General features: G+C 39.9%; 2 protein-coding genes and 1 long non-coding RNA gene across 10 annotated transcripts in view; 2 read left to right on the top strand and 1 right to left on the bottom strand.

Annotated features, from left to right (window-relative positions):
• PTPN4 (protein tyrosine phosphatase non-receptor type 4) overlaps positions 1–13908 on the top strand; it is a 186426-nt gene extending 172518 nt beyond the window's left edge. The window contains exon 27 of the mRNA XM_067742354.1: positions 6024–13908. Coding sequence (XP_067598455.1) covers positions 6024–6110 — 87 coding nt within the window. The 3' untranslated portion in view covers positions 6111–13908. The remainder of the gene's footprint in view (positions 1–6023) is intronic.
• LOC137226789 (uncharacterized) lies at positions 188–23082 on the bottom strand. Of its 5 annotated transcripts, XR_010944519.1 has the most exons (7): positions 22607–23082; positions 21517–21669; positions 18680–18806; positions 17475–17547; positions 17247–17365; positions 5600–6470; positions 188–4952 (listed from the first exon to the last, which is right to left on the bottom strand). It is a non-coding gene; the product is annotated as an uncharacterized lncRNA (long non-coding RNA). The 5 variants fall into 5 exon arrangements; XR_010944520.1 differs by lacking the exons at positions 188–4952; positions 5600–6470 and having other exon boundaries at positions 14006–17365; positions 21517–21695; XR_010944518.1 differs by lacking the exons at positions 188–4952; positions 5600–6470 and having other exon boundaries at positions 14006–17365; positions 17475–17712.
• The window catches only part of EPB41L5 (erythrocyte membrane protein band 4.1 like 5), a 146036-nt gene continuing 145758 nt past the window's right edge, over positions 23051–23328 (top strand). For all 4 annotated transcript variants that reach the window (XM_067742357.1, XM_067742356.1, XM_067742355.1 and 1 more), the window contains exon 1: positions 23051–23206. The gene's annotated coding sequence lies outside the window, so the exon portion shown is untranslated. The remainder of the gene's footprint in view (positions 23207–23328) is intronic.

Genomic DNA, 23328 nt, shown 5'->3' with positions numbered 1-23328 from the left:
GCCTCATGTATGAGTGTGCATTCTCAACGTGATGGTTTTTGTTATCAGTATATATTTCAAACCATACTTTTCTCTTTTTAATTCTCTGCCAGGAGCTAATGACCTTAGCACAAGGACCAGCAAATACTGCCAATGAGCCAAACTCGCCACTTGTGTTTATAAATAAAGTTTTATTGGAAACAGCCAGTCATTTGTTTCCATGTTGTCTATGGCTGCTTTCACATTACAGTAGCAGAGGTGAGAAGTTGCAGCAGGCACCATGTGATTGCAAACACGAAAGTATTTGCTATCTGGTCTTTTACAGAAAACGTTTGCTAACACCAGCCTATCATGCTAGTTCTGAACTGCCTAAACAGGTGCAGAGGAGGAACGTGCCCTGGGTTACTTAGTCAAATGGAGTGCTGAGAACGATAGTGTCCCTAGACTGGAGAATCTTGATAGACCTGTTTTCCGTGAAACAGCTGTGGGGAAATTGCCTTTCTTTTTTACATAGGAGCTTCAATTGCAACAACAAAAATCATCAACATTAAGCTACTAACTTACTATATTCTATACCGACTCTGAATTATGTTCCAAGAATCAAAAGAGGAATCATGGAATTTTAGAGTTAACGCTAAGATTATTTTTTATATTAAGCCATTGTGAAATGTTAGCACTGTTGGTGGCATTAAGGTTACTGAAGTGAACTGACCTATGTGGTAAGTGCCTGTCATTTTTTTAGCTTTTAATTATGGAAAATTTCAAACATACACAAGCAGACAGTATAATGTAATCAACACTGTGTTGCATACTCAGCCCCAACACTGGCTGTGGTGTTTCCTTCACACTGCCACCTGTTGTCTGCACATTTGAAGCAAACCCTACACATCACATTGTTTTGTCCATACATATTTTAGTGTCTCTCTAAAAGATAAGCAGTGTTTTTTTCTTCTAAACAAAACCACAACACCGTTATCACACCAAAGTATAATTAACAGTAATTCCCTAATATTAGCAATAGCCAGTATTCAGATTTCCAGTTGTCTCATATAAATCATGTCTTTTTAAACTTTAGAACAGCTTTATATAATTCACATGCCATAAAATTCACCCTTTTTAACAAGTGTACATTTCACTGGGTTTTTTTATATCACAGAGTTTGGCAACCATAATTGCTATCTAATTTTAGCATATTTTCATCACCCCAAAGAAGACATCCTGTACCCATTTTTCCCTGTTACCTTCCCCAGGCTTCCCCCAACCTAGCCGTAGGCAACCATTAATCTACTTTCTGTCTCTGTAGGTTTGCCTATTCTGACTTTTCATGTGAATGGAATCATATAATTTGATCTTTCATAAATAATTGGCTTCTTTTAATTAGCATAATATTAAAAGGTATATACATTCTGTAGCATATCTCAGTACTTCATTCCTTATTCATTGAATAGATACACATTCATCTGTTGATGGAAATTTACATTGTTTCCACTTCTTGACTATTATGAATAATGATGCCACAAGCATTTGTGTATATGTTTTTGTTTATAAATGTTTTCATTTCTCTTGGGTATATACCCAGGAGTGGAATTGCTGGGTCATATGGTAACTCTGTTTAACCTTTTGAGGAACCGTCAGACTGTTTTCCTCAGCAGCTGCACCATTTTGCAGTCCCCTGGCAGTGTGTGAGGGTTCCATTTTCTCCACATCATTGTCATCACTTGTCATTATCTTTTATTTTAGCCTTCCTAATGAATATAAAGTGGTGTCTTGTGGTTTTGATTTGCATTTCCATAATAACTAATGATATCAAGTATCTTTTCATGTGGCCATTTATTTGTATACCTTCTTTCGAGGACTGTCCAAATCTTTTGCCTGTTTTTCAATTTGTTTTTTTTGTTTTATTGTTGAATTGTAAGAGTTCTTTATATTTTCTAAAAACAAGTCTCGTCTCATAGTTCTATGGTTTGCAAATGTTTTTGTTTATGCTATTCTTTCACTTTCTTGATTAAGTCATTTGAAGCACAAAAGTTTTTAATTTTGATTACATCCAGTTTTGTTTGGTTTTTAATCACATACACTTTTGGTGTCATAGCTAAGAAATCATTGCATAACTTAAGGTCACAAAGATTTATTCCTGTTTTTTCTTCCAAGAGTTTTATAGTTTAGCTGTCACATTTAAATGTCAGATCCGTTTTGAGTTCATATCTGCATGTGGTGTGAGGTAGGGGTCTACCTTCATTCTTCTGCATGTGTATTTCCAGTTGTCTCAGCCCCATTTGTTGAAAAGACTGTTCTTTCCCCATGAATTGTCTCTGGGTCCCTTGACTGCAAATGTAAAGGTTTATTTCTGGACTTTCAGTTGTATTCCATTGATTTATATGTCTGTTCTTACGTTCATACCACACTGTCTTGATTACTATAAATTGGTAACAAAATTTGAAGTCAGGAAATCTGTATCTTGCAACCCTGTTCTTCTTTTTCAAGACTGTTTTGGCTACTCTGGGTCCCTTGCATTTCCATAAGAATTTTAGAATCAGTTTGTCCTCTCTGCAAAAAAAGCAAGACAGGGATTGCATTAAATCTATAGATCATTTTGGGGAGTGTTGCCATCTTAATGATATTCCGTCTTCAAAAGCATGAACACAAAATGTCTTTCCATTTATTTATGTCTTCATTAATTTCCTTCAACAGTGTTTTGTATTGCACAGTCTTATCATTCTTTTGTTGAATGTATTCTTAAAGTTTTTTTAGTCTTTTTGGTCCTATTGTAAGTGTACTTGTTTTCTTGATTACATTTTAGGACTATTCATTGCTTGGATATAGAAAGAAAACTGATTTTGCATATTGATCATGTATCCTGCAACCTTGCTAAAGTCATTTATTAACTCTAATAATTCCTTAGGATCCTCTATATACAGATCATGTCATTTGCAAATAGAGATAGTTTACTTCTTCCTTTCCAGTATAGATGCCTTGGTTTTCTTTTCATCTTTTCTGGCCCTGGCCAGAATCTCCAGTACAGTGTTAAATAGAAGTGGTGAAACCACACATCCTTGTCTTGTTCCTGGTCTTAAGGGACAGTTTTCTGTTTTTCACCACTAAGTACTGTAAGGTTAGCATGGATTTTTCATTAATGCCTTTTATCAAGTTCAGAAAGTTCCCTCCCTTTCTAGTTTGTTGAGTGTTCTCATGATGAAAGGGTGTTCAGTTTTGTCAGGTGCTTTTTCTGTATCTGAGATGATAATGTAGTTTGTGTCTTTTATTCTATTAACATAATGTATTAGATTGATTGATTTTGGGGTGTTAAACTAACCTTGCATTCCTGAGATAAATCTTACTTAGACATGGTGTTTGATTCTTTTTATATGTTGCTTGACTTGATTTGCTAGTATTTTCTTGAGGTTTCTATATCTATATCCACACATAATAGATTTTTTACTTTTAATTGTAGTAAAATACAAAACGTAAAATTTACCATCTCAACCGTTTTTAAGTGTACAGTTCGGTAGTATTAAGTATATTCACACTGTTGTATAACCAATCTGTAGAACTTTTTAATCTCTATAGCCATTAAATCCATTTTTCTCTCCCCCAGCCCCCACCATTCTATTTTCTGTTGCTGTGAATTTGACTGCTCCAGATACATCCTATAAGTGGAATCACACAGTTTTTATCTTTTGTGACTGGCTTATTTCACTGAGCATAATGTCCTCAAGAGTCACCCATGTTGTAGCATGTGTCAGAATTTCCTTCCTTTTTAAGGCTGAAAAAAATACTTCCTTGTGTGTATATACCACATTTTTCTTATCCTTTCATCTGTTGATGGACATTTGGTTTATTCCCACATTTAGGTTATTGTTGAATAATGTTGCTGTGAACATGGATGTATAAATATCTCTTTTAGACAGTGCTTTCAATCTTTTCAGATATATATCCACAAGTCAGATTGCTGGATCATATCATACGTAATGAGTTTTTGTTTCTGTTTTCACAGTTTGTGTGACGTCAGGATTCGAATATGGCCCACACATTTTGATTGGTCTGTGTGTCTCCTAAACCTCTTTCAATCTGTGTCTTCCTCCTGTGTCTCTCTTCTTTCTTCTTGCAGTTTATTTGATGAACAACACAGGTTGTTTGTGCTACTTGTTCTCCCATAGTCTGGATTTTGCTGATTGTGTTCCCAAGATGGTGTTCTCTGTCTTTTCCAGAACTGGTAAATGGATCTGTAGGTTGCAGCAGCTTCCTTCAGAGGGTACATGATGTCTGTGTCTTCCTTTTTGTGATGTTAGCAGCCTTGGGTGATCAATGTCTGCATCATTAATTCATTGGGCTTGCAAAATGATGATATTCTATCATTCCTTTGTTATTTATTAGTTGGACTACTTCTGTAAAGAGAAACTTCTCATCTGCTCTTTGGTTAACCAGTGGTACGGTCTGTATAGGAAAGACAAGATTAACACTTGATGCTTTCCCTTTATTTATAAGTTTTCAATATAATGAGTTGGTTCATTGGCCTCTCCAGGGTTGGTTCGTTCCCATTTCCTTGGGGCCAGTTCTCGGAATTGTGGCAGCTTATGTCATGGCTACAGCCTGGTCATCGTGTAGTTCACTTCTTCCACCTGGCGGGGGTTTCAGTATCTATAAGACAGCTCACAGGATACGGCTTAGAATATTATCTACAGCCCTTGAGGAGGAACTAAAGGTCCTTGACTCTGCTTAATGACTATATTATTATCCAGTCGCCTTTGGCTGTTTTCCATTGTTTCTGCATTTTCTCATTTCTCTGATTAAAGTTACTCTTTGGCTAAAATTTTTCCACAGACAAAAGGCAGGCTGAGGACATGGGGGGCATGGACCATAGGGCCCTGCTCTGTTTCACGGCTTCCAATACAGACTCAGACCACAGTGTTTTCACTTACCATTTTCTGCTTATATCTTTGTCCCTTTTCTTCTTTAACAAGAATGCTGGTTCTCTACAATACCAGAAATGAAAGACTTAGCATATCCCAAGTCCTCATTTGTTTTATTCCAGATTACCCAACAGCTGTCTCAGAATAACAAAACTAACACTACCAACAGTATCGTTACCAAAAAGAATTTTCACTTCTTTCCACAGTTCTTTTTGCTTTGGGATATATATTCTACAGAGATACACAGTTAAATTACTGTTTCAAAGTCCTTTGAAATAGCTCCTCTGTATGTGGTTATGCCATCAACTAGATACATACATTGATATGTTTTATATTTTCAATTTATAGAGGCTTTTAAAATTAATGTTCTAATTATGGAGTATCTTTACATGGTTCCAAAGTAAAATCTATAAAAGAAGTATATTCTCTATCTCTCCCCTTCACCCTGTTCACTCCTTTCCTTATAGGAAACCATTTTTTTTATGATTTATCCTTCCCTTGCTTTTTTCTTAACATACATTTTGAGATAGTACATATTTGTATTCCCCCCCTTTCTCTTATAAAGATAATATACTGTATGCACTTTTCTCTGCCTTGCTTTTTTTACTTAACAAAATATCCTGGAATCAGTCTGTAGCAGTCTGTAGACTTCTTTTCCTTTCCCCCCCATTTCATAGTACCGCACTTTGAGGATGTACCAGATTACTCACCCAGTCCCTTACTGATGATGATTTGAATTGTTTCTACTTTTTTGTCATTATAAGTAATTCCGCAGTGAATAGCCTCATTTCTGAATAAATATTTTAATTTCTTTTTCTAGTTTGTCTTCTGGATAGATTCCTAGAAGTGGAATTGCTGGGTCAATAGGTAAATCAATGTAATTTTGTCAGATGAGGCCAACTGTCCATCCATAGGGATTGTGGTATACACATTCCTACTAGCAATGTATGAGTGGGTTTTGCCGACAGAATATGCTGTCAAACTTTGTTTGCCAGTCTCTTGGTGAAAAGTGGTATCTCTGTGCAGTCTTACTTTGTATTTCTTGTATAAGCAAGCCAAGTGAGATGTTTGTCTGTCTTTGTTTGTTTTCTAGTTTTTCTGATCCATTCTATTTTTTTATATTTTATTTTTCAGAGTCAATACAGATTTGTATGTGAAGCTATTTTGAAAGTTTATGAAGAAGGATTTGTTAAACCTTTAACGACATCATCAAATAAATAAGAAAGCAAAGGTCTGGGATATGTGTTGGAAAACTGCTTTCCATTATATTCACTGTGCCATAATACTGCTTGCAGGAAATGGCATCTAAACAGACAAAAAAAAAAAAAAAAATGAAGAACTAACAAAAACTGAAAACTTCAGCACTGTTGCACTTTATGTTTCAAAAAAGAGTCACTCTCTCAAAATCTGTCATTCATGTGTTTGAAGACTCTTTCATGCTTTGCTCCAAACAAATAGTGAATAACTGAGTATGTTCAGGGTAATTTACGAAATCTTGTGGTGGTGCCATGCAGTCCCCTTCTGGTAGAATTGCCACAAACGAGGCTCAGAATTCTCATCGTCTCTGTTGTACACTTGTATCTTGAAAGCAAAAAGAAGTCAACATCAGGAGTCAGCTCTGGTGTTTCCCAGTGATTCATGTTCTTACTATACTGGTTACCAGATGTTACTTTTTAAATGTTAGCAATATCATTCTCAATATTAGCCAATACACTGCCTATGGATGCAGCACATCTTTCCCTACACTTCCCCCCATAGAGACCTGCTGTTTGGAAGAAGAAAGGTGGAATTTGCTTTTCCCAGGAAATGCTGCACATTGTCAATTTACCAGCATCTTATAGAAAGTATAAATAAGAATCTACAATTTTTCTTTTCTTTTTTTTTTTTTTTTTTTTTTTTTGCGGTACGCGGGCCTCTCACTGTTGTGGCCTCTCCCGTTGCGGAGCCCAGGCTCCGGACGCGCAGGCTCAGCGGCCATGGCTCACGGGCCCAGCCGCTCCGCGGCATGTGGGATCCTCCCGGACCGGGGCACGAACCCGTGTCCTCTGCGTCGGCAGGCAGACTCTCAACCACTGCGCCACCAGGGAAGCCCTACAGATTTTCTTGAATTTAATAATGTAACTTATATTTATCATAAGGTTGGCTTATTCCAAATCATGTGATTTCACATACTTGATGTAAAGGAATGCATGCATTGTGTCTTAACCCCTTAAGTGCCTTGAGACGTCTTTGTATGTCTAATGAAAAGGCACTCCTCCTTTGACCCCACTAGGAGGTATGTATGTATATTGTACATTTACAGTTTTATGCATTTTGAATCAGTTCACATTTTTAAAAATAGCTTCTCGTATTGAGAGTTATGCAGTCAAAGAAGAGTAATGAAATTCTATTTCTTGCTCAATTCCTGTATTTTGCCACAAGAAGCCAAGATAATTTGTGTTCTACTGAGTGAACGCTCTGCTGCTATGGAATTATTCAAAACCTGCACATTCCTTTCCTGAGGGACAGGGGTTACAGTTTAGCAGCTGAAGTTAAAAGATGCTTTATTCTTCAAATTTCTTATTTATTTTATCCCTGACTTTAGAAATAGCATCTACTATACACATTAAAGTTAAACATATGGAAACTCTAAACTAAAGTTAGAGCAGCTAATTGTGACTTGTTTCTATCACTAAGTAAATGATCAGCATTCATTTCATTTCTTACCAAGCTTTGTTCACACTGGTCTGTTGGTTGGCAGACCACAAACGAGGGATGAAACGTCATTGAGTGTTTCTAATTGTAATCCCTCAGTAGCTGAAATGAGGGCTTTCTTGTCATTTTTGTGTACAATTAAGTTGCTCCAGTTTATATATACTTATTAAGTTATAAGCATGTTAATATTGGAGAGTTTTGATTGTCCAGCCTGATGGAGGACCTGATTCCCTTTAAGGATGTGTATATTCTCCTCTTCAGGTTTTTTAATTTTTAAGTCCTCAGAGAGATAGAACTTTGAAATTGCCCAATTTTAATATAAGTGGAAATTTTCTCAGCTATTGAAATGTTATATTACACAATTACTTTCTATGGATTATGGTTAAAATAGATTCACTTACTAGTGGTTTCTGAATATTTCTGTATAGTCTTGATAAAATTTACAGTTGAATGGTAGATATTTTGGAATGTCATTTAGTATGAGCGGGAGAATGTACATTTTTAAATCTTCAGTATAATCTAAATGATGTTATTTCAAATATTCAAAATCCATAATAGTAAATTTTAGGAAGTTAAGTCCTAAACATTAATAGCCAAGATACCAAATACATTACTGTATTAAAATATTTTACCTTTTTTTAAAAGAGAAAAGTAAGCATGACCTTTATGTCAAAGAGAAATTCTTGTATCTATTTCTGAATTTCACAGTCAAGACAGTATAAGATAGTAAATAACTCTGTAGTCTTTTTTGAACATTCCGCTCTTTGCCAGCAGATAGATGTGATTCAGGCTGCTGTACAACACCATGGTAAGTTGGAAAGTGAAAGAATAAAATGTCAGGGATCTAAGAATTAATAACTGTTTTGGCAGTAGTTTTTCACCTGAATTAAAAAGAAAACCTATCCTAACTATATGGACCGAATATGACAACCATAGATAAAAAGATAAAGTTATATAGACATAAACAGACAAATGTCATGGTTGGCATGTTCTTTGATTTAGGGCTCTGTTTACACTTCTGAGAGTAACTCTAATAATTTGTTGGCAGTGAGCACTTCTGCCTTTCAGTGGAAGCACCAGGTCCTAACCACTGGACGGCCAGGGAAGTCCCTGCCTGAGAATGTTTTTAATCTGTTTGTCAATCTAAATAGGGTTCTAGGAATAATCCCAGCTTTCATACACCAAGTAGTTCTAGATTCCACTCATATCAATGTAATAGTGTGTAACAAAATGCCAGATTTCTTTATCTAAACTACCCTCCCCCTCCAGCGGCCAGTTTCCCCCCCACCCCCCTGCAAGACACACACACACTCAAGAAATCAGTGCTGACTGTTATTCTCACAACTGGAAATAGGTATTGCTGAATCAAGGGGCTTTTGTAAATGCTAGGAAATGTTTGTAAAAACCTTTCCTCTCTGACTTAGGATGGTTTTACCAGGTTCATTTTCGGTCTTATCCTGAACATCTGGTTTGTGTCAGCACTGTGTACATAGGTTGGGGAATATTTTGGAATAGACCGCATTCACAAGAGGAATACCTGGTAGTATTTGTTAAACCAGTGCATACATCCAAAACCGAGGCAGAGTAATTAGCATAAGCAACCCTTTCCTTTGTGCGGCCTGCCCAGCACAAGTGGGGGGGCGTTGACCTTGTTGGTTAAGAGTAAAGAGAAAATTTACAGATTAAAAACTGACTTCAAGTGTGTAAGCTGTGTTAAGCCATTAAGACAGTGACTTGAAGGTTTCAAGTGCTGATATATACACATAGAGATGCTTTTGTGCGATGATGCACGTGTTGCTTCACAAAGGCTAATACTAACAAACAGGGGTAAAGGACTGTGGTACCTGTAGAGTTGTTTATTATCTGTTGGCAGGTCTGACCAGGTCTGATCAGGTATTGGAACGAAGGCCTCCCGTCTGCACCACAAGTACTACAACCTGAGCGCTGAAAGAAACTTGAAAGATTTTATCCAGTCTCACCTTCTATTCTTATAGGCAACGTATGTGAATATCATAAATTCTAGTGAAGTTTAGTCTATTTCAGTTCAAGAGTTATACTCAGGCAGTGTTTTTACTTAATAACTTGATGACCTTAGAAGATGGCATTTAATTTAGAGAACAAGTAGGCTTTAAAAAGCAATCCTAATTAGGGCCCCAACTCTGCTTGTTTAGGCTGATATAGGTGCAGTGTGAAATGCAAATTAGAGGCCTAAGTTTTAAAAGCACTTAAAACATAGAACTAAGATTTAGAATGTATGTCCACTTACAATTAAATAATTTACGTTCATAATGTGAACGCGCAGTAGAATTAAAGCATTACTTGTTTTATAATCTTATCGGAAAGGGAGAAGGAAACAAGAATTTTTAACAATGTTCTATTTAATGCCCGTGTTTTGAATATTTAAAGGTATTCTGATGGTGAGATTGCCAAAGTAGGTTTGAATGCATAAAAATTATTTATGCCACGATAATGCGGGGTATGTTTACACCTCTTAATTATTTTGTAGTTTAGGTGAATTTGCATTTGCCACCTACATTAAGGTAGGTGTTTGTTGGAACCAACATCTTCTAATAAGAAGAGGAGAGAGAGAAGTTAGGCCACAGCTTTCTTGTACGCAAGCGTCCCTATCAACAAAGTAACTATGTTACCACAGCTCACTTCTTCCCACGTTTGCTTCAGCTGGCCAGCCACAATTTCTGCAACCATTTTTGTCTTCTGGTGTTTCCTCTACGTAAAATACCTGTTTTTAAAACCCACTGGATTCACTTCATCAAATATCAGAATTACTGATCTGTTGGCAAAGATTTGTTGGGGTCTCTGTGATCACAACACAGCTTGTAGCAACTGTTTTATAAAGTTTTTAGAAAATTGTGTAGCTCCAAAGGAATTTGTGTGATAACAGAACTTATTTGAGGGCTAACTGCGAATAGATAATTTCAGCAATTTTATAGAGAGACCATGAAATTAATCCCTAAATTGTACTTTTTGGGTTTAACTTACTTTACAAAATCTGCAACTATCTTCAACACAATGTTTTATTACACACAGACTTCACTTATTCTCAGCAGCAGTTCCTGCAATGAGCCTTTCAATGTTATCAAAAACAAGCCCTAGTTCAGTGAGAAATGAGACATTTTATTTTTATAATCCGGGTGAAATTGTTGTGGGTAGACACCAAATAGTTATTTCTGTTTCCGTATCTAAATTTGCTGCTACTTATTTGTATGTTTTTCTGCTGCCGTTGACTGTTGATTTCTAAAGCTTCCTAGTCATCGTTATCTTTATTGTAGTAATCCAAGCTAAATGGGCAGCCAGAGGTAGAATCCACTGGGGTACCATCCATCAACATTGACTAGGTAGGGCTCAGCGCATAAATAAGTAAACCAATTTTTTTTTTTAATTTACAAAGTGAAAGGTATTAGCAATATTGCAAGTTAAAGGCTACAATTTTAGGAGGAGGTTCTAATGTTTAACTTCCTGAAACCTTTTAAAATGTTCAGTACAGGAATGAAAATGTTTGAAAGCCTTGTAAATGCTCGTAGAAGTTTCAGTTAAACACTGTAGAATTTTCCTACCTGTTGTTGCATAAATGATATAGAAAATATTTTTCTATGGACAAAAGATTGAAACTGTTAACTTCTTTTGCTTCATTGTTTAAAAAGGAAAAAATGATATTTGTATGTCTTTCATGCTGTAAAGAAATGAATGTATCTTTCAGATGTTATTAGAATTAAGACTTGATTCTAAGGATACTCTTTGTTGAAAAAAAAGTTAGCAAGGGATTGAAAAGGAAAGGAAGAGTGTTTTCCACTTCGTTATACAAAATGCAATTTTAGAAGAAAAATGTAATTTGCTTTATAAATAAGAGCAATCATTATTGAAGTATATTTCAATATTTCAAATACCTTCTTTTTCACTTTGCTTTGTGTTAACTCTAGAAATTTTCAAAAAAATGTGTGCATACTGTTTTTAAGTGTAAAATAATTGAATTCTAGACTTCTGGAGTGTGTTAGGGGTACATGTGTTTGAGGGTAAGCGTTCTGCTCCATGCGTTTACCGTGAAGGAAAGTTCTCAGGCTTTGTCACTGTGCCAGCCACAAATGAGGACAGCACTCTGAGCATGTGACTTCGGTGAAGCCAGAAAACCGTGCCTAAGTGTCACCAGAGTAAATACGTGCAGAGGCCCTGACAAATAAATAGTTTGCTTTCTGTTCTCAGTATCTTGGACAGGTAAGACCACTGAGCCCAACTCTGACGTGTAACGGTGGTGTCTTATATGGTTAAGGGTTTATTAATTTAGCGGAACAGAAGACAGAAAAAGCCCTACATTATAAACCAGCATAATTTGTTCAACAGTTTCTTTGAAAGGTAGTATTTATTATTCATCACTCACTAAGCTTGGCTCAGTGGGGCCTTTGTTATGTTGACTCCTACTTCCATCCCTCCAACTTAAAAAAAAAATTATTAATCTCCCTTTACGGTAGAGTCTTTGTGAAGTAAGGTAATCTTTTCCTTCATTGACTTTTGTTACAGTTGTTGAAGGATTAAAATCAGGCCCCCTCAACCCTGAGAGTTTCCAAAATTTAGCAAATACTACTTCTGATAATCTTAACTAAAATGTCACATTGCTACATGAAGTTACCACCGTGAAGCCATCAAGGAGACTCAGCCCTACTTACAATCTTGGACTGAAAGAGGTGCTGATTTGTGGTTTCACTGAATCCACTGTAGTCACACTTGAACCCGTTTTACCTTTTATTGAAAGAAGCTTTTTCGTTTCTACTCCTGAATTGTAGTGTTCCAGTTTTTTGCCTTCCTGAGCAGGAAAATTTCAACCCAATTCTGGGAGTCTCTGGCACTTATCTTTTCCCACCCTTCAGTTAGTTGACAAGATTATTCATGCTTTCTTGTGTTCTGTAGAGTAGGTCAGATTTCAATGCTGAAATTGATTTCTTGAATTTCAAACAGCACTTTATTTCATGCTTACTACTGACTTAATTTATACATTTAAAGGTAAAATTTATCCCAGGAGTTTTGTAAATATGGAAAAATACAATGGATTAGCATGTAGAACTCATTGGATTGGACCCAAGTTTAAATGCTTTATGATCTCTTGATCATTTGATATTTAAAAGGTAACTTGTGTGATTTTAGCTTTGCCACTTTTTTGTAATTTATTTAGTACAATAAAGGCTACCCAGTTGATAGTCTTGCTGGACTCTGAGTTCTCTCAGCTAGCTTCAGCCAAGTTTGGTTCACTATAACCATTCTGCTTCGCATTTTTGTACATTACTTGAACACCTGGAAACCCATCTGTTTGGTTTTGAGTTGTATTAGGCGTCATTTAAGTCAGTGCTTCATCACCAGTAAGTTGAAGGGGGCAAAGTCCTGACACTTCGAATACATGTTGAGGGGCAGGATTTAAGAGACTAAAAGTTTACATTAAGCTGTTTTCATTTTCTGTCATTAGCATATTTCTGCTTAGGCAAATAAAAGCTGTCCAGCCCGGTGTTCCTGTAGCGTCAGGAAGTTGCAGTTACAATCCATATGGCAATCTTTTCAAATAAGAAAAGCTAGTCTTTATTTTCTACAGTGTAGGCTTAATTTTAGGACAGATAGTTTACTATATACTCATCAATGATATTTTTAAGTAGTAGTTTTAAAAATATTTCTATGTAGAGGCTGTTTTAATTTGGGAATTTTTTTTCTTGTAACAGGTGCTATATGTAAATATGAAGGGCAAAAAGTCATTTAGTTAAAAGTCTCGTTTATTTCCTAATTAAATTATGATTTTACATATTTGCTGCCATTTCACGTTTGATTGTACTGAACTAAATAGAATTAGCCTCTTAATTTTTTAAATTCTCTTTCCCTGTTTCACAAAAATAGCTCTTTCCATATGGTTTCCCATAGTTAGGAGACAAAGAAGCTTAGGGTTCACTTAAAATGTTTAAGCTTGAATTTGGTCAATACTGGATAATTTGAAATCATCACTATGCATTTGTCACTGCAGCTTACTGTGTGCTTGAAAGGCCTTGTGGATTTGTCTTAATTTCAGTGAAAAATTAGAATTCCTGCAATGAGTTTCATGTAAAAAAGAAAAACTATGAATACTAACAGCAAACAGGATAAAAATGTTGATTTGCATTAAAACTGTTTTAACCCCAAGAGCAGTTTATGTTATGAAATGCTATTATTATACATATTTTGTTGGCCATAATTCATTTTGATTGAGAACTAGTTGTTCAGGTTCAAACGTGAAAAAACTCTAGCTGTGACTTTAAATTGTTCAACTGCAAAATAAAGATGTGCTTTAGTAATTTAAGTATAGGAGTTTTGAAGATTATTTTATGGGAGTTTTTGTTGTTGGGCTTTTCAAACAGTGGTTCTTTTTTTTCATTAGTGGGTGATTATAAGAGACTAGGAGAATGCTAAATGCAAAATTTATTTCTAGAATTACTCACACAGTGGCTGTGTTTGGGGGTGGGTGGGTCAGTCAGGAACTAAAAGGGATTTAGAAGATTAAAGAATGTCTGATGAGAAGCTCCTCCTTCACTGTGGCCACTGCTGGATTCCTCTTCTCCCAGCCCCAGCCTCTCTACTCTGGTATTCCTACCCTAAGACCTTGTCAGTCAAAGTAAAGGACCTCTCTTCATGTGTCTGAAGCCCACTTGCCTCATACCTTCCCCAAGTGCAGTTAGGCATGCCATCTGTCATCTGTAAGAAAATTTCTTGGAGAAAATGATGTTTAATTTTGTATCTAGAAATAAATTAAGGCAAAAGTAAATGCCATGCCTCTAACGTACATGATACTAAAACTTCAAACAGTATAAGGAAGACTCAGGAGTTGTGAAGCCTCTTTCCCATGCCCCGCCCCTAAGAATAGTACCCCTCAAACAAACGGCAACCTTAAATTTCGTGTCTTCTAGGGGAAGATGTTGCACAAGCATTTGCGCGTACATATACGTTTTGTTAAGGCCAAAGGGATTGTACAATATATTCTGTAGCTTGGTTTTTCATGTTGGAAGTATCTGCACACCAACACACTCAGATCTACCTCCTTCTTTTGACTCACAGCGTTGACCTCCGTCATACGGATGGATATGCTGTAATGGAATTTCTTGATGGACATTCGTCTCCAGTTTGTATACTCTAGAAACAACGCTGCAGTGAGCATCCTCGTGCAAATATTTTCACTAATCATTGCAAGTCTACACATAGGGTCAGTTTCTAGCAGGAGGATTGCTAAGCATTGGGCACCTGCATTTTTAAATGTGAATAGTTGCTCTCAGAGAAGATTATATCACTTTATGCTTCCACCAAACATAAGAATGTCTGTTTCCCCACATTCTGATTAGGACTGATATCAAACTTCATTTATTTGCTCATCTCATGAAAGAAATATCTTATTTTGACATACATTTTATTTATAAAGAGGTTGGATAGATTTTCATATCTTTATTGATCTCTTGTATTTCTTGTTCTCTAAATTCCATATCGATATCCTTTGCTCACTTTTACATCAGGTTGTTTAATGTTTTATTTACATGAGATGTTGGAAATTAAATTAGTCATTTGACAGTCATACGTGTTGCAAAACCTGTTTCACATGGTGTTCTTTGTCTTTTGACTATTTTTATTTGGGACTGATGGGTATGACGGTATTTTTAATACTTTTATAAAACAAATGTATCAATCTGCACCTTTAAGACTTCTGAATTTGGAGCATACTTGCAAAAGCTTTACTCTAATTCCTACTAACATTCTATCTGTGACTGAAGCTTTCTTAAGCACCATCCAAATAACCTACCAGTATCCTGCACTCTGCTTTCTGCTCTTGTCCCCTGCTTGCCACCACTGACCGCTCTTAATTATGCCAGAGTTCTGCTAGTTCCACCAAGCACGTTGTAAGCTTACTAAAACCAGCTGTGTTTATTTGCTAACCTACATATGCAAATTTACTTATCTTCATTATATCATTTAATTAATTATATGTTACATAAGCCAATGAAACGTGCGTGTGAAAAGAAAAAGGGTCACATTTTTCCAAAGGCTTTATACAGGTGTCATTAATACTTTCTCAAAGTCTGAAAAGTGGTATGAACAAGACAATTATGAGAGACTAACGGAAAAAAATCGATATACCTGGGGTCTGTTTTTTGCAACAGACTAAGGGATTATAATTGGGCTCAAACACAAATGTATTCTTAGAGCCGGGCATGCACATAGCCCCGTGCACACGAGTGGCCTTCGAGATTCCCAGAAATGTGTCAGCTTTCCAGAGCCCCTCTGCACATCTGACTCCCCAGCTTTTCATTTTGAGCTCTGAGTTAGGTCAAAGAAAGTAACAGTTCTCTGGGAATGGGCTTTGAAGGAGTCCTGACTGTTCTGCCCCCTCAAGTGGCCCTTTGGCTGCTGGTTTCAAGGCTGCAGAGGAACTGGGGAGAGCAAGCTGAGACCCAGGCCCGTTAAAATGCTGCAAAACTCATTGCTCTTACCAACATTTAGCTATTTTCCTTGAATAAACACCTCTGGATTGTTGCAAGCTTTTGCTTAATATCCAGAGTTTGAAAAAGTTAATTCTGACCATGTTTTTTGGACTTTTGGTTGCTTTTCTGGATCTTCCAAGGTCCCTACTCTGCCGTTTTCACGGACTGCACTTAAGCCCTTTGCCTTCAGACTCCTGGTCTTGCAACACATTCACCCGACTGTGTTCTGATTGACTTCTGGCTGTTGCCAGGAACCAGATCCACCTTCTGAGGATAAAGATTTGCTACCACTGCGAAGATCCAGAAGCCTGTGAAGTAGTTTCCGCCTAAACTCACAGCTTCACCTCCCGCTGCTTTCTCAGGCATTATCAGCACGAGAAATGAGGTACAAAGCCCCTGAACTGCAACTGCCCACCACTGCATTTGACCCTCACAACTGTGTCTCCATTTTACAGACGAGGAGTTAAAACTCACTCTATTCCTTGGAAGTTAAGTAGCTAGTGTGTCTAGGAGGTGTCTGACTCTACAGCCAAAGTTGTTAATATTCTTTGAGAGAAATTATTTTTAAGAGAACAGTACCAACTTATATGTTTGAAAAATCATTGTCATAACTTTGACCTCATATTTCTAAATCAATTTTTGGAAAATAGGCATTTAAAATGTGATGATTCTCTCTTTAAAGGAAATTTGAGGTTTGGTTTACTTTTAACAAAACTAAATTCAAATTTTTTTGTGTATTTGGTTTATGTAAAATTAAATGAAATTCTCTTATGTATTGAAATAGGTGTAGAATCACAGGTTTTAAGATCTGGAAGAGATCTCAGGAAGCATCTGTTCTAATTAACTCATTTTATTTTTTTTAAAAGATGTATTTATTATTTATTTTTGGCCGTGTTGGGTCTTAGTTGCGGCACGCGGGATCTTTGTTAAGGCATGCGGGACTTTCATTGCGGCACAGGCTTCTCTCTAGTTGTGGTGTGGCAGTTTTTCTCTCTCTAGTTGTGGCACGTGGGCTCTCTAGTTGAGGTGCACGGGCTCAGTAGTTGTGGCGCACAGGCTTAGTTGCCCCGTGGCATGTGGGATCCTAGTTCCCTGACCAGGGAATCAAGCCCGCGTCCCCTGCATTGGAAGGCAGATTCTTTACCACTGGACCACTAGGGAAGTCCCAAATTACCTCATTTTATAGACGAGAAAACTAATGCCAGGAAAGATGGATGCTTGTCAAGTGAATTCATGGCAGGGTAGTCACCACTGGTCTTTCTACTATGTGGTCTCCTGATAGCTTGGCGGGTCCTGGAATCACACAACAGTCACAGGTGCGGGTCAGTCATGTAAGGGCCATGAAGGACTCTGAGGCCCCACCCCAGACTTAACCTTGCAACAAGATCCCCAGGTGACTCACGTGCACTTAACATCTGGGCGCTGAGCCGTGGCTCCTCCCCTCTTCTTAAGTCTCTCAGTCCCTCGTGGTTTCACTGTTGGGCAAACCCAATGGGAGAATGTTTTCACTTCCGCCTCTCTGTTACTCAATGGCAGGAACTTGCCTGGAGCCATCCAGGGTTTCCTGAAATTTTTTTTTCCTAGCAGAATGAAGAACGTGCGTCCGCCACCAGATCAGCAGGGCTCTGTTCCAGATAATTCTGAACAAAATGATACATGAAGTATGGATTCATGGAACATGAATGCTTAGGTCTATTGTCCTGAATCTCCAGAAGAAGGGAGAAGCCTGGCTTTGTGCTCTGGAGAAGGGAGTGACTTGTCTCCAGTTTATCTTGCATCTCCCTTCTCTGCACACCTCTACCCCAGCGCTCCCCCATTCTTTTAAGGTGTCCTTCAATTAGTCTATGTGGTTAATACTTCACTGTGAATTAGTTTAAGCTCTTACACGTGCCAGGCATACTTGCATGGAGAGAAAGGGTGAACTTTCAGACATAAGATTCTGGCTCAGGAAAGATTTAGCTGGGTAAAGGGAGCCATCCAAGAGTGTACAACCAGGCCCAGGCCACCGCCCTGTTCCAGGAGCCCCCATCTCCCACTGTCAGCGCAGGGATCTTTGTTCCTTGGTCTATAACTTTTATATTTTATGTAGTGTTGTGTGCTTCCAAAAACATTTTCAGTTAACTTATTTTATGTAAGTTTCATAACTACCCTCTTAGGAAGGTGGTATCATCCTCATTTTACAGACTTAAAGTTATTTTGGATTTTTTAGCTTCTGAACTGAAGTCTAGACTGCAGTATGCTAATAAAACTCTGTCTTAGTGGTGCTTCCTGATTTTTTTTTTTTTTAATTTATCTTACTTGTGTGCATTCTTGACTAGTCAGTGCTCTCCTGATCCAGTGTCTGGAAAACAAGTTATTCCTGATTCCCGCTCTCTCAAGGGTCTTTTCTTTTTTTTTTTTTTAATTTGTTTCTTTTTTCTTTGTGTGTGTGTGTGTGTGTGTGTGTGTGTGTGTGTGGCTTAAAATAACAACAAGTATTTATTATTGCTCACAGTTTCTGTAGGACAGGAGATAGGTGGTTCTGACTCAGCCACAGTTGCATATTGGTGGGGACTTTGTCATATGAAGGCTTAAAGGGCTTGGAGGATCCAGTGCAACATGACTCACCTACACAACTGGCAAGTGGGTGCTGGCTGTTGATGGGAGGCCTCAGGTCCTCTCCATCCAGGTGGCTACACAGGGCTTCTTGAGTGTCTTTGTGACATGGTGGCTGCTGTCCCCCACAGTGAGCAATCTGAGAGGGCAAGGCAGAAGGGCACTGCCATTTATGATGGAAGTCACACACCATCACTTCTGCAATGTTCTACTAATCAGCAAGGGGCTTCTCAGTGGAGGCTTGTGGAAGCAGGGCCCCTTCAGCCTCCAGGAGGACTGACTCTCATACTCGAATTCTCTCTGCTTCACTCTGCTCAGAATGCCTCAGCATGAATGGCCCCACCCGTGTGGACCAGTTCAGACAAGCTGGCTGAGAAAGTAAGGAGCTTGGAAATCAAGGGGAGAGGGTTTTGCAGACTTGCGACCAATGTCCTCAGTTATTTAAAGGGCTGTGGTGTGGGGACTTCCCTGGTGGCACAGTGGTTAAGAATCCGCCTGCCAGTGTAGGGGACACGGGTTTGAGACCTGGTCAGGGAAGATCCCACATTACGCGGAGCAACTAAGCCCGTGCGCCACAACTACTGAGCCTGCGTGCCACAACTACTGCGCCCGCACACCTAGAGCCCGTGCTCGGCAACGAAGAGTAGCTCCCGCTTGCCGCAACTAGAGAAAGCCCGCGCACAGCAACCAAGACCCAACACAGCCAAAAAAAAAATTTTAATTAATTAATTAATTAAAGATAAAGGGCTGTGGTGTGAAAGAGGGGCCATGTTTTTTCTTGTGGGCAAAAGTGGATTTACCGTGAAGATAATCAGCTTTAAGCTTTAGAGCTCCTGACTTGTATGGGCCTCTTCCAAGACCCTGTATCTCACTCTACTTTCAAGCTTTAAATCTGCCTTATTTCACTTAAGCCTCCCCTCCCCCCACCAATTGTATTAAATGATTTTCAGAACTAATAAAACCTGTATCTACCCCTTTCTGTGACTCCAGAGAGAGCAAACCAGGACCTAAAATAGGAGTGGAAATCTAGGGTGAGGATGTTAGTTCAATAGAGGAAAATCTTTCCATGGCCAGGACTGTTCCACCAAAAGTGGGTTATTCTAGTGGGCACTTTCGACACCTTACCCACAGCCATTCTTCCTAACAACACCCCCTGCTTCCTGCTAATACAACTTGGATCTGCTCAAGAAGTTAAGGGTGCGCCCTTAATCTCAGAGGGAGCAGGCCCTTCCCCAAACCCCAAGTGTGAATTATAATTGGTCTAAACCAGTTATGGTATTCTCTCTCCCTGTGGCCAGTGTGGGCAGGTAATCCCATTCTCATCAATGAGACAGGGCGTGGTGGGACTTCCTTCCCTGAATTAAAGACAAGCCTTCGCTGGGAATTCCCTGGCGGTCCAGTGGTTAAGACTCGGTGCTTTCACTGCCGTGGCATGGGTTTGATCCCTGGTCAGGGAACTAAGATCCCGCAAGCCTCGCAGCACAGCCAAAAAAAAAAAAAAAAGCTTCGGGAAGAGAAGATCTTTTCCCCTTTCCCTTTCATTTCTGAAACTCAGATAGGGGAGCTGATGATACTGCAGCCCTCTTGTGGCCAGTAGGCTAGAAGCACAAAAACCAGAGTCAACATACTAAGGATGACAGAACAGAAAGAGTAACAGTTTAGGATCCTATTGGACTGTTGAGTTGAACCAATCTCTAGATTACTTATGTAAGAAAAATAGTCTACTTATTTTTTAAGCTACAGTCAATTGTATTCTCTATTTCTTGCAGCCAAGTGCATTATAACAATTCAGCTGTGTCCAAGGAGAGAGCCTTCTGTCTCTGGTGGAAGGCAGAGGGCTAATTCACCACAAAACAAGAATGTTGCAGAGGGTGTCTATGCCTGGGGGAGAGGATCGGGGGAGAGGATGAATTGTTAGGAGGAATAATCTTTCATGATTAGAGCACAAACAACCTCCTATGGCTTAGGCCCTTAGCTTGCATCCTCCAAGACTTCATATTTCCTTCAGCCTATAACCATATTTCTCAACCTATTTCTCTCACCCCACCCCACCCTTGACCGAGGTAGAAAAAAGGATGGAGCAGAGGACTGTTCCTCTAAACGGGTGTGCTAGGCAACAATTTAGGACAGTGAAGCTGGTTTATAAGCATTGAGAGAAAATGCTTCCATTGTTGGTCAGTAAACAGGAAAAGTACAATACAGCTCTCAGCCCTGATAGACTCGGTGCGTGGCACTCAAGACCAGACAGTTCTCAAACAGGGTAACCCAACCCCAGGGAGACATGAAGGGTTTCCACGGGGTACATGGCCCAGAGAGTTGGGTTTTTGTTTTTGTTTTTTTAACTCTTTACTATGGAAAAAATTCAAACCTGTACATAAAATGGACAGAATAGTTTAATGTACGTATCACCCACCTTCACCCTGTGGCCCTTTATTGTTCCATCTATACATGAGCCACACTCCCCTACCCCTGTGTCAGCATCATTGTCATCACTGCTTTTTTTTTAATTGGAGTATAGTTGATTTACAGTGTTGTGTTAATTTCTGCTGTACAGCAAAGTGACTTAGTTATATATTCTTTTTCATATTCTTTTCCATGATGGTTTATCACAGGATGTTGAATATAGTTCCCTGTGCTCTGCAGTAGGACCTTGTTGTTTATCCGTTCTGTATATAATAGTTTGCCTCTACTAATCCCAAATTCCCAGTCCAAGTTTCCCCCTCCCCTCTCCCCCTAGACAACCACAAGTCTGTGAGTCTGTTTCTGCTTCGTAGATAAGTTCGTTTGTGTCATATTTTAGATTCCACATATAAGTGATATCATATGGTATTTGTCTCTGTCTGACTTACTTCACGTAGTATGAGACTCTCTAGTTGCATCCATGTTGCTGCAAATGGCGTGATTTCATTCTTTTTTATGGCCGAGTCATTGCTTTTTTATGGAGCTATATTTCAGAGATGAGCACGGGCAGTTCCTCTCACCCCTGTACATCCGTGCTGCTCCTGCCACGAGAAAGTGATGAAAATGTCTATAATTAAGATTGTAGTGATGGCTGCACGACTTTGTAAATATGCAAAAATCGTTGAAGTGTACACTTTAAATGGGGGAATCACATCTCAATAAAGCTATTTTTAAAAAGTAGAGAAAGAAAACTTCTCTAATACTATTAAAAGAAAAAAAAATAGAGGTGGAATCTTGTTTCCGTCCCTTTTGAAAGGGGTCTGGCCTTCTGACTCGCTTTAATCAGTAACCCGCAACAGAAGTGACAGCGTATGACTTCTGGGCGTTGGTTGCCCTTACAGGCCTTAGAAGCTTCAGTTCTCACTCTTTGAGGGGCTCCAGCCACTTCAACTGCCCTACTCCAGACGCCCAAGAGAACTCAGCTGCTGCTGCTAAGAGCCACCCCAGCTGAGATGCCACACGGACGAGTGAAGGCCTTTGGGCAACCCCAGCTCCTGTGGCACCGCAGCCCCCAGCTGTGTCTCCCCAGACGATGGAGAGGGCTTGGGGTGGTGCGGGTTCAAAGGGGCAGCGCCAAACCCTAGGAAGGGCCCTTCTGCTTTCAGCCAGCAGGTCCTCCACTGAAGCCCTCGGAGCTTTGCCCAGGGCCCCGAAGCCCCTTCAGCTCGGCCCTGTCCTCTCTGACTTGTCGTCTCGGTCCCCCACGGCCCTTCCCTCTGCCCCCGCCCCCAGGCACCTCGCTCAACCGAGCAGGCCGGGCCCAGCAGGGGCCCGCCTTCACCTCCTTCAGGCCCTTCACTCCAAGGAGACAGACCTTCCTCCTTCCCTACGGGTCTGTGTAAGACCACCAGTCCTCACTCTGTCCCTGTCCCCCTTCTAGCTTTCTCTTTGTCATTTAGCAGGGCCTAACCCTAGTGCCCAACTCTAACCACGGATACTAATAGGTGGTACTGAATCTTACTAACTGATGTCACTTACTTTCTGGCTCTCCTGTCAGCTCGGAAGGCGCATGAGGTCTCTTCGTGTGTCCTGTTTATTATCCATCGTATCTCCGCTGCCCAGTACACACCCTGGCCCATCGCGGGCACTGACCTGAATTCTCTGTAAGGAGAAAGGATGCAACGTTCTCCGTTAAATAGAAATCTCCTATTTCCCGTCCGCTTTCTTACCGTTCTTCATGCATCTGTTCACCGTCTCTGTCCCCACTAGAATACAGCTGGGCAGTAAATATTTGCCACGTGAATTAACATGTTGAAGGACTCCCGGGTACCGGCCTCCGGCAGAGCCGCTTTAAACCAGCCGCCAGAGCTCCGGCCGGGTCGGCATCGCCGCTTTAACCCGAGCATCTCCCCGCCCCGCAACTTCCGGGGCGGTGTCGTTGCCCATTTAAGAGCGGCGTTCCCCGCCCTCGGGGCGGAGCTTAGGGGCTCTGAGGGGCGGGCCGGCGGCCGGGGTCTGCGGGGATTAGTGCGGTGGGCGCGCCTCTAGCCGCCATTTCTCGGCGTCTCCCCGGAGCCGCCCCCTGGCGCTTCGCGTGGGTCTCTCTCCCCTCTCGTGGCTGCGGGTGGTCGCCGCCAGGTAAGCGCGCCGCCCTCCCGGCTCCTCACGCCCTCCTCGCCGGCGCCGGGGCTGCGGCCTCGCCCGGGACCCTTGGGCCGCCCGGCGCGAGGGGCGGGCGGGCGGCGGCCGAAGGGCCGGGC

This window comes from Pseudorca crassidens, chromosome 6, assembly GCF_039906515.1.
Source record: "Pseudorca crassidens isolate mPseCra1 chromosome 6, mPseCra1.hap1, whole genome shotgun sequence".
NCBI classification, from domain to species: Eukaryota; Metazoa; Chordata; class Mammalia; order Artiodactyla; family Delphinidae; genus Pseudorca; species Pseudorca crassidens.
Note: the sequence above shows the minus strand (reverse complement) of the source record. Positions and strands in the feature narration are given on the sequence as shown.